At 41.8% G+C, this 11443-nt stretch overlaps 1 protein-coding gene across 1 annotated transcript; it reads left to right on the top strand.

Annotated features, from left to right (window-relative positions):
- The first annotated feature begins 1154 nt into the window (after nucleotides 1-1154).
- Nucleotides 1155-10915, top strand: LOC6045107 (structural maintenance of chromosomes protein 5). Its single transcript, XM_038254633.1, has 5 exons — nucleotides 1155-1502; nucleotides 1566-1707; nucleotides 1768-4299; nucleotides 9819-10094; nucleotides 10154-10915. The coding sequence occupies exons 1-5, from the start codon at nucleotides 1453-1455 to the stop codon at nucleotides 10265-10267; spliced, it is 3114 nt and encodes a 1037-aa protein (XP_038110561.1). The 5' UTR covers nucleotides 1155-1452; the 3' UTR covers nucleotides 10268-10915.
- Nucleotides 10916-11443: the final 528 nt, after the last annotated feature.

Genomic DNA, 11443 nt, shown 5'->3' with positions numbered 1-11443 from the left:
ATATATCAATGAAATAAACAGTTATATAGTTGATAACAGATGTGTTAACGTATATTAAACATTTTTTATTGATTTTTGACAAACTTTCTTGCCAAATAGTCCAAATTACAGTCGACTCTCTGGCTGTCGATCTTCTCGATATCAATAATTCTCCATCTATCGATGAATTATTCAGTCCCTTCAATCTGCATACTTCAATTATCTTCATTCCTCGATATTTTCCTTTCTCGAAGGATCTCTTCCTCGACGGTCCCTTGGATTCTGTTTGCTTTAAAAATCTCTTCCGGTTGTCAATAATTTCACTTTCTCATGGCTTGCATAGACATTTTTCTTGGCGAAACGAAGCTTTGAAGGGCGTTTGACATTAGTCTGTTTTTGTTTGATGGACGTTGCCATGATTCTCTCCCATAGCTGGGTATCCAGAAAAAAATATTTTCAATCGAGTCTTCATTTTGCATCGTTCTGTAAACTGATGATTCTCTTCCTCGACGGTCCCTTGGATATTGACAACCAGAGAGTCGACTGTACTATCTTTTTTCTAAATTTACAGTTTTCTCATAGAAACAACAAACAAATATTGGAAAGTTGTATACCAAATTATGGGAAACAATTTTTCTCATCCGAATCAAATGTTTTATAAAAATGTTGATTAAAAAAAAATCAAATCAATTTTTTTTTTCAAAAAATCATAGGTTTACGCTATTTGTTCATAGGTGGCGACATGTGTCTTTTAGCTTTGCTGCAAATCCTCTCTTGAAAACTTCATATTTTTCAAATTAATGATTGCAAATTGTTTGCAACTGCACCGGTGTGTTCTGCATTTTACATCACACATTTTTAAATTCTTTTTTATTTTTATTTTTTCGGAGTCAGAACAAAATTTGATCAACATTGATTTTATAACCCCTTTTTTAAATTTACGTCTCTACTACTTTGGGTTTGCCACCTATTTTTCACTAGCGGAAACTCTCTCCTTCTTCAAACCTCAAACATCGCGATTTAGAGAGCGCTACAATCGTTCTCAAGCAGCACTGCCACCTATCGGTCACTAGCAAAGTTACGAAGTTTGTTTTTATGCACAGAGTTTTCTACGCGGTCCCGTACAGACTTTCCATGCAAGCGATCTGACACCCCAGCGCTGACAAAAACAATGCAGGCAACGGCAAAAACGCGCCAACTTCCCAAATTTGCACAACAACGTTCAACTTGCTGCTCCGCTTTTGGCTTAAATTTGTGCTTAAAAACGAAAAAACCGTAGTTTTGTTACATTGTTTCGTTACAAGTTACAGTGCTGTTACGTTTAGTGAATTCCTTTGTTAATTTGTTGCTTTTTGAGGTGTAACTTTCGAACAAAGCGTTCCGTCTGATTCACCGGTTGTTTTTGTTTACATTTTTTTTGTTGGAATCTTGTTTCGAAATTAGGCCAAACTTTCACGATCATTCCGGAAAAGGATGGCATCGATCGTGGGCAAGATCAAGTCCACCGCCGTGAAGGATTTTGTGTAGGTTTTGATTCTTAATTTAATGGGCAAAAAAAAATCTGATACACTGATTTACGATTGTAGGACCTACGACGTCGCAATCTTCTATCCCGATGAGCACCTGAACATCATCATCGGGCCGAACGGCACCGGCAAGTCGACGATTGTGGCCGCGGTCGTGCTCGGAATGGGCGGCCACTGCAAGCTGCTGTCCCGGTCTTCGAGTGTGAGTTTTTCTTTTCAGCTTTAGTTTGATTAAGATGATTACATTACATTTGTTCAACAGATCGAAGACTACATCAAGAACGGCAAAGAGGTGGCCAAGGTCGAGGTGGCGATCTATAAGAACGCCAAGCGTGAAACCATCATGTTCAACCGGACGTTCGATCGCAGCGGGCTGGACCGGTTCGAAATCGACGGCACGAAGGTGTCGCACAAGGAGTACCTGAAGCGCATTCGGGCGTTGAACATCCAGATCGATAACCTGTGCCAGTTTCTGCCCCAGGACCGGGTGCAGGACTTTACCAAGATGAATCCGCGCGAACTGTTGCTGAACACGCAGGCGTCGGTTTGCGCTCCGCGGATGATTGAACTGATGGACGAGCTGATGGACAAACGTAAGCAGCAGAAGACGGTCAGCAAGTCCAACACGGATTGTGCGACCAAGCTGAAGGAGGCGGAAGCGAAGAACGAAGCTCTTCGCGTTCAGATCGAAAACATGAAGGTGCGCAAGCAGTACGAGAAGGAGGTGGAAGTTTGCAACGCCCGGAAGGCGTGGTTGGAGTACGAGACGTTGTTCTTGGACTACAACTCGACGAAGGACGACCTGCAGCTGGCTAAGCGGAACATGGACGAGAAAAAGAAGAAGGTGGATCCGCTGAAGAGCAAGGCGGTCAAACTGAACAAAACCAAGGACGAGTTGAACGGGAAGATTAAGCTGGAGCAGAATGACATGCAGCAGCACTCGGGCCAGCTGCGGCAAATGGAAACAAAGTCGGAACAGCTGGAGGACTCGATCGGGAAGCAGAATCGTGACCTGCAAGATGCGATCTCGGCGGCGGCCGATCGTCAAAACGAGATGGAGCAGGCCAACAAGGCACTCTCGTTGGCGATTCAAGACTGCAAAATCGCCATGCAGGAAGTTGGCCAGGAGGGCGAGCAGGGCCAGCGAAAGCAGGATCTGGATCGTCGCATCGGAAAGCTGCGCAGCGAATGTGACCTGCTGATGAGTCGCCGGAACGAGCTCAACCAGAAGATCGAGACGGATCTCAAGCCGGAAATGGTCGGCATTCAGCGACGTATTGAGTCGCTGGAGAACGTTGGCCAACTGAAGATGCGGCTGCTGCAGTCACAGTTCGAGACTGCCTACCAGGCGACGATGTGGCTGCGTGAAAACGAAAACCTGTTCCGAGGGAAGATCTACGAGCCCATCATCCTGGAACTGAACGTGCCGAACCCGGAGAACGCCAAGTATCTAGAGAATACGATCGGCAAGCGAGACTTGATCGCGTTCACTTGCGAGGACCGGGACGATATGGCGCTGTTTCTGCGGAAGGTTCGCCAAGAGATGAAGCTGGAAGGAGTGAACGCGGTGTTCTCCGAACCTGCGGACCAACTCAATTACCACCCGAGAATCCCGATCGAGCAGCTCGCCCGTTACGGCTTTCAGTCGTACCTTATCGACATGGTGGAGGCACCGTTCCCAATCCTGAACTTTCTGTGCAAATCGTACCAGCTGCACAACGTTCCAGTCGGCGTCGAGGACACGTCCAAGCACACCTCCCAAATCCCGGACGGAATTCAGATGTTCTTTACCCCGCGGAACCGTTTCCGAGTGTCCAAGTCACGCTACACGGGTGAAAAGAGCAGCCGCTGCGACGACCTGCACCAGCTGAACCTGCTCAACAAAAACGTCGATCCGGAGCTGCTGAACGAGCGCAAGCGTGCCCTGCAGCGGCTCGTCAAGGAGTGCGACAAAATCCGTAACCATCGCGGCGAAATCGAAAACCAGCTCAAGCAAATCCAAGATCAGTGCTCGGAACTGACCGCCGAACGGCGCCAGCTCGATGAAAAGTTCAACCACTACCAGCAGTGCAAGCAGAAGATCAAGCGACTCGAGCAAAAGTGCAACGACCTGCAGCGACGCCAAGTCAACGTTGACACGGAAAAGGAAAAGTCCAAAGCGTCCTGCAAGAAGATTATCGAAAGTCTGCTACAAGTACAAGCGAACAAAGTCGAAATGCTGGAAAAGTACGTTCTCGCAACAGCCAAACACGAGGTCTACAAGCAGAAGCTGTCAATCTTCCTAACCAAGAACGCCGACCTCGAAGGGGAGATCCGTTCCGCCGAGGACGCGCTGGACGCGGCCAAGCGAACGCACGACATGATGACGCGCAAATTCGACGACATCAAGGAAAAGCTAAAACGCAAGCAATCATTCGCCAAAACCCTGACCAACAACCAAACCCCGAACAGCGATCAGTTCCCGTTCAAGAAAGAGTTCGACAAGCTGCCCGGCGCACTCGAGGAGCTCGAGAACCACATGGAGGAGCTGAAGGCGCGCATCGACTGCATGTCCCGCGACAATGGGAACATCCTGGAGGAGTACGAAACGCGCTGCCGGGAGATCGAATCGCTGCGGGCGGCGATCAACGATTCGACCAAGAACAGTGACGCGCTCGAGGCGGAACTGCAGCGGCTGCACGACCAGTGGTATCCGGAGATCAACCGGGTCGCGGAGGTCATCAACGGGAACTTTTCGAGGTTTATGAGCACGATGGGATTCGCCGGCGAGGTGGAGATCACCAGGAATGGGGAGGTGAGTTGGGATTCGAGTTCAACGCTCATAATCATCTTTTAAATACGGAACTCGGAGCAAGGGTGGAGGAACTCATAGCGAGTTCAAGCATGCTAAATATGGTTATGAACGCAGGAAAATGCATTTCGAATTATTTTCAGTTGATTAGGGGGAGGGGGGACTCTAAAAACTCCTGGTACGAAGGTCCTCCGGCGAGACAGGAGGTTGGTGATGGCTTCACGCACTCGCCGTAAACCCCAAGTGCAGAGAGCTCCAGATGCGAGCCGCTCCAATCGCTGACCCGATATTCGGGGATCCAGGGATTGGAAACTCGGGACGTGGAACTGCAGGTCTCTCAACTACGATGGGAGCGACCGTTGGAAAGAATCCAACGAATTGCGGCTCCGCGGTCTCAAAGTCGTGGCGCTGCAGGAGGTGTGCTAAAAGGGGAAGGAGCGGCGGTGATACACACGAGCTGGGGACAGCTTTTATCGTGCTGGGCGAAATGTCGAAGCGCGTGATTAGGTGGTGGCCAGTCAACGACAGAATGTGCCGGTTGAGAATCAAAAGCCGATTCTTCAACCTGAGCATCATTAACGTGAACAGCCCGCACATGGGAAGCAACGTCGATGACTAGGACGCTTTCTACGAGCTTCTTGATCGCGAGTACAGGAGGTGTCCAAAACACGACGTCAAGATTGTCATCAGCGTCTTAAACGCTCAAGTTGGCCAGGAGGAGGAGTTCAGACCGGTTACAGCGGCTTATCGAAACATGACCATACGCAGTACCTTTTTCCGGCACAAGTACACCTGGAGATCACCAAACGACACGGAGACGAAAATCGACCATGTTCTCATTGTTGGTCGGCACTTCTCGGACAAAATTAACGTCAGAATCTACCGTGGTGCGGACATCGACTCGAACCACTACCTGGTGATGGTGGCAAAGCTATGCCAACGCCTGGCTGAGGTCAACAAGATCCGGTACCGTCGCCCGCAGGCTCGCTTAGGACCGACCGTGACGATCAACGGGGACGAGTTCGAAGTTGTCGAGGAGTTTGTGAATCTCGGTTCGTTGTGGCGGAGAATGATGATCCACGAGCGGGTGCAATTTTACGGCATGGCAAGTATTCGGAAGGCTTGTGGGTCGGACAAGTCGCAAGAATGCCGAACGCGCTGGATGCGCGCCATCCAAACCAGACTATCAATCCGGTGAACTCGTTACCGGTTGAAACTTGCGAGGGGGTTGAACCAATTGGAGGAAGATCTGGAAAGTGTGGGAATCGAAATTGGAGAGAAGCATCTCAGAACCGAGCCAGATGGCAACGCATCTAGAGACAGACCCGGAGGTTGTCCGAGCAATTAAAGCGGCAAGGTTGCCACTCAAGTCAGGAAATCGGAAAAAAGTCGGCAAAAAGTCGGAAATTCGCCCAAATCCACGAAAGCCAAGCTAACTCGAATAATTTTGTCATATTTTGTACAATTTTCAAATCAAATTCACTCAAGTTTTCTTTAGTAACTTTCTTTAAATTTAAGGTACCTTTCACTATTTCAATCTTTTTTAGAATGAAAATGCCATTTAAGACATTAAAAATCCTATTAAATATTGAATGCTTTTGAAACAATTTTTCATAATATTTTTTATGAATCAACAGTTTTTCATTAATTATTGTTTATCAAACAAAATCTGATTATCAAACAAATTTAACTAAAAACAGCGACAAAGTGGATGAAAAAACTAATAGAAAAATAGAACATAATTTTAACGATTATGGCCAGCGTAAAGTTACGATTCTGTTTTAATATTGATTGAATATTTAAAAAAAAGATTCCAGCTTGAGTTTGGCAATGCTTTTTGTGGAAAAAATTCATCAAGTCATTTAAATTATTTTATCCAAAGGTTTACCCCGAACATTTTTTGTGAGTGTGGGTAATTTACTATAGATTAAGCTAGATTTTCAGTTTTTGGAAAACTTAAATATCGTATGAAATTAGATCGTTGTTCGCTTTGAATGAAAAGTCGAAAAACTTTTTTTACGTTTTGTAAACATTAAAGAAATTTTGATTTAAGTTATTGCAAATGTGTTTAAAAGATTTGTCTCTTCGATTTGTCTCTTGGCATAAAGTAAGTTGTAAAACATGGAATCTTATCGAACTGAATTTTTTATTGGAAAAAAAAAATAAAACAGTTAAATACTGTCAACTGAATATATCAGCATTTATAAAAAAAATATCAAAATTTAGAAGAGAACTTAATTTTTTTAGGCGTTTTTCTAGATATTTTTCTTAATTCTGTGAAATCATGTAATTATTTTTTAAGCGTTCTTTGATTCTAAATAATGTAAAATTAAAAATAAAATGCTTTATTCAGTTATCTTTAACTTTTTACTATTTTCAGTTGAAATGAAGTATAAAAAACTGTACGTTAACCAGTTTAAAAAATCAACAATGAAGTTATACGTATTTTTAAGCCTTCGGTTATTTTTCAAAGACTATTATTTGTTTATGTTTCTACTCTTTATAAAAAATGAGTGCTTCCATTTTTTAAGTATTTTTTAGGAGTTTGTTGTAGAGATTCTTTTAAAAAAAACTGACAACTCGATAAATCAACATTGATTTAAAAAAAATCAAAACTTTCCAAATTAAAAAGATAGCTTGGTAACGAATTCCAAGATATTTTGAAATATGAAATCAAAAATATTCAAAAATAATTTTTGTTCACAAAACAAGAGGTAAAGTTGATGAAAAACTAATATAAAAAATAGAGCGTAATGGCCAGCTTAGAATTATGATTCTATTCCATTTTGTCACATAATTGAATATTTGAAACAGGATTCGAACTTGAGTTTGGCAATAGTTTTTTTTTTTGTAAATATTTGTAATTGTTTAACTAGATTCATAAAGTAATTTAAAATGTGTTTTTTTTCCAAATGTTGCCCTTGAACTTTTTTTGTGAGTATGGGTAAATTTCCTACCATAGATAAAGCTTGATTTTCAGTTTGCGGCAAACTTAAATTTCGAATAAAATCCAAAATTGAAAATGATTTTTACGTTTTGAAAACATAAAGAAAATAATGAAATTGCAAAAAAAAATCCAAAAAATGTTGAGTTCTTGCATAATTATTTAAAAAAAATTGTCTCTTCAAACAGTCGCTTAAAATAAGCGGGAAAACATGAAATCATATCAAACTGAATTTTCATTGAAAAAAAACAGTTAAATACTGACCACTAGAAAAATTAACATTGATTAAAAAATTCAATATCAAAAATTACATATAATTAAAAACGGAACTTGGCAAAAACATTTTCTTTAATGAATTCCTTGACATTTTTCTAAATCCTTTGAATGAATAATAACAGCAATTACGTTTTAATCATTCTTTGATTTAAAATGATGATGAAGTTGAAAAAATATCAAAAACTATACGTTTGCAGATTTAAAAAAAGACCATGGAAGTTATAAGTATTGTTGAACTTTCGATTATATTTTCAAAGACTAATTGTTTGTTTTTCTCCCTGGGCTTTGTCATAATGAGTGTCATAGGTTTGATGCTTGTTTGGCAAAGAGTATGATTTGATTCGATGTGGAATTAAAATCGAAGTGTTCAGTATATTGCTGAAGCTTCCATTTTTACACATGGACACCACTTCATGCTGCGAGAACCCACTTTGGCGTAGTCTCAGGGCTTAATCGATGGCCGGTAAGCTGTCATCGAGACAAGGAGGTTCTCTGATAGTGGAAATATCACATTTGTACAATGAACCGCTACATATGTGATTTTTCCCTATCTTAATGTGGGTGTCAGGTTAGGATGCTGGTTTAAAAAAATAGTGTTTGTAGAATATAGGATTTTAACTATAAATATCAACTTTTTATACTTTGCCTTTAGTTATTTAGGGACAAAATAAGTAACAGTGAATTTAGTAATTCTATCAGAATCGGTGATTTTCATTCAAGTAGCATAAAAACCATTCTGATTTGTCAAAATTTCCATAGAGTCTCGATCAATCAATAGTGAAATGATATCGGACTAAATTCGTTGATCTGTTGAACTAACGACTATCGGATTATGATTGTATCGACCATTGTTGCGAATCGAGGATCTACTGGAATTCTGACGATCAAATGGTCGTCTCTTTTTCAATTCACGACTTGTAAAATATGAAATGTTAATCTATTTTTTTGTGTTTTTTTTTTGTTAAGAAGCCAGACAGGTTTTAAAAGAAACGTTCTAGATTTTTTTGGCTATTAATTAAAATGTCGGGGATTTGAGATAAGAGTAGCTTTCGGATAGGTTGCTTTAAATCTTGTATCCAATTCAAGTTAGGTAGTTATCCGCAAATGAATATTTGAACTTATATGAATAATTGAACATTTTGGACTTATGAATAACACACAACTGTGCATTTATTCTAGAGTCAGATCCTTACAGCGTCAGTGTTTATTTGGTCGAAGTGTACTAATTCATTGGCAGATCTGATTCTAGTTGTAATGTACGACAAGACTACTGACGGACGTAACAGGACGAGGGCCCAGTTTAGAGGTTTCGACATCAACGATGTGCGGCTGGATCACCCTCCCAAAAAAAAAAAAAAAAAAAAAGACTAATTGTTTGTTTTTCTACTCTGAATCATGATAATGAAATTACATTTTTGAAGCTTTCTTTATTAAATAAGGAGGTCACGGTGGCTCTTACGGCTTTTTGAAAACTCACCCGAGATTTGTTGTTTAGTTTCTGTATTTTCAAAAAATGCCTATATTTGGATTTTTTTTAATTCATTGAGATTTTTTTTCTCTGGTTAATATTGACTTTTCTTATAGAACGTTTTTTGTTTGAAATCATTCTTTAGATAAGAAATGCCTATTATTTGAACATTCTGGAAAAGTCTGGAAAAAAGTCGGGAATTTGAAAAAGGAATTTCAGTGGTCACCCTGAAGTTGTTTAGTTTTCTCTCTGAATCAAAATAATGAATGCTTACTTTTTTGAATTATTTTTTAGAAATTAATTCTCAAATTGAGTTTTTTTTTTTTACTAAAACCGTCAATAGTTAATTTTTTAATTTGCTGCTTAATTTTGTTCGATGGCTTTATTTTAATAAAAGATATTCAGTTAGAAATAATTATTTTGATAATTAATGACAATGAGGTTCTTAATATGTTAGTAAAATGTCGGGAATTCAAAAATGGATTTTGAGTAGATTCCGCTCCTGATGACGCCACGTTCGTAAAAGCTGATGGTGTTTTGCGATAATTTGATTGGTGCTTCGTCGCCGCTTGCTGCCGAATCTTTACAAACACAGCTTGTTTTGGGCATCTCCGATTCTTCGTCGAATCGTAGCCACCACAGTTGAAGCATTTCGCTTCGATGTTCTCGTTGATTGTGTTGCTAGCTTGAGTTTTGTGCAGGTTGCACAACGACTTTTATTGAAACAGTTCCTTCCACTATAGCCGAACTGCAAGCAGTTCGATGCAAGTAATTATCAATTCTTGTGAAAAACCAGATTAATTTTCCCTTTTCTTCTACTCTACTACCCCCCAGCGCGACTACGACGAGTACGGCATCCAGATCCGCGTCAAGTACCGCAACGCGGAGAAGCTGCAGGCGCTCGACCGGCACGTCCAGTCGGGCGGCGAGCGGGCCGTCGCCATCGCCATCTACACGCTGTCGCTGCAGCACATCACCCACGTCCCGTTCCGATGCGTGGACGAGATCAACCAGGGCATGGACCCGCGCAACGAGCGCAAGGTGTTCGAGATGCTGGTGGACGAAACGTGCCGACCGGGCCAGTCGCAGTACTTTTTCGTGACGCCCAAGGTGGGAACTTCGGAGGTGGAGTTGGAGGTTGAATTTAAGAACTTTTTATTTTGTTGCAGCTCCTTCCCGACCTCAAGTACAACGACCTGATGAGTGTTTTCATCGTGCACAACGGCAAGTTCATTTCGGATTCGCACATCTTTGTGCGGGACCAGATGATCGAGGCCAACTAGGTGGCCGCGGCGTTGGACATCCCTCAAGTACCTGTGTTATCTCGCTTTAGTTTAGTTTTATTTCGCACGGCTCAAACGTGGTCATTTCCTTTCTCACATTCCTTCCCCCTGATGAAGTAGGCAACATTGTCACTTGGAATCTGAGCGCGCGCGCGTCCGCGTCACGTTTCAATCCGGATCGATTGCCATGCTTGCGCACCAGAAGCCATAATCGGTTGCAAATTATTTTAAATGTCCCCGTCTCTCTCTCTCGCGCGCGGTCTTCCCTCCTCTTTGCTGCAATACATGACCAAAAGGAACAATTAAAATAGCGTAACGTGATAATGATTTAATCGAACTTTCTAAAAATAAAGCAAAACCTCTTGAGCGAAGAAGAAACAAGTTTGGATGCGAATCGAGTGTGTGTGTGTGCGTGTGCGAAAAAACTAGATTATTGACCGTTACAGATCAATCCCCGGCTAGCGCACGGGGTGGTGCTTTAAACAAGAGCAGAAATTAATTTCTGCAGTCAAGAGTGTCGCGCAAACGCACAGCCTCATTGCTGCTTCAGGAGGTGTTTGGCGCTTCTTTGCGGTCGCGTGAACTGGGCAGGGACAGGGTTGAATGAGTTGCTGGAAGTTTGTGTACATATCTAGATTAAAATTTTGAACAAAAAGATCTTTAAATTTTCTGATTATTTTTTATATCACCGTCATTTTTTTCAAACCATCATCAATCTTTAGATTTAAGACTTCGAATTCAACCCTGCAACTACCTTCTAGCCATCCTCTGCTACTTTGTCACCAAAGTTGTTGCTGATCGCGACACCTTTTGGCCCATGGGCATAACTCGTATGGGGGAAGGTTCCAATCGATATCGATCCCCTCTCCGTGCAGTCCTGCTCTTTCTCAAACGTAATTAGCGCCGCGGTTCTTCCGTGCGATCAACCTGCGGAGAGAGATGCGCCCATGTGTGTGTGTGCTCTCCCCGCGGTCCAGATTCCGGTTTCGATGATCCCCCACCAGCTGTGGTTACACAGTTTAAAAAAACAATGTGATTTGTAGATTCACACATTATTTTTGAAATCACCAATTCTCTCAAAAACCTTCATTTTAATTATTTTCTTATTTTTTTAAATTTTATTTACTTTATAAAAGCCCTCACAAATTTGAGCCCTACAAATTTGACAGCTACTCA

This window comes from Culex quinquefasciatus, chromosome 2 (genome assembly GCF_015732765.1).
Source record: "Culex quinquefasciatus strain JHB chromosome 2, VPISU_Cqui_1.0_pri_paternal, whole genome shotgun sequence".
NCBI lineage: Eukaryota > Metazoa > Arthropoda > Insecta > Diptera > Culicidae > Culex > Culex quinquefasciatus.
The sequence above is the reverse complement of the archived record's forward strand: the minus strand, read 5'-3'. Positions and strand labels throughout refer to the sequence as shown.

What these genes read in the sequence shown, in the direction of transcription:
- LOC6045107 (XM_038254633.1), top strand. Translation starts at nt 1,453, where the DNA reads ATGGCATCGATCGTGGGCAAGATCAAGTCCACCGCCGTGAAGGATTTT. An exon ending in TGCTGTCCCGGTCTTCGAGT is followed by an intron (nt 1,708 to 1,767) that starts GTGAGTTTTTCT and finishes TTTGTTCAACAG; the next exon opens with ATCGAAGACTACATCAAGAA. An exon ending in ACTTTTTCGTGACGCCCAAG is followed by an intron (nt 10,095 to 10,153) that starts GTGGGAACTTCG and finishes ATTTTGTTGCAG; the next exon opens with CTCCTTCCCGACCTCAAGTA.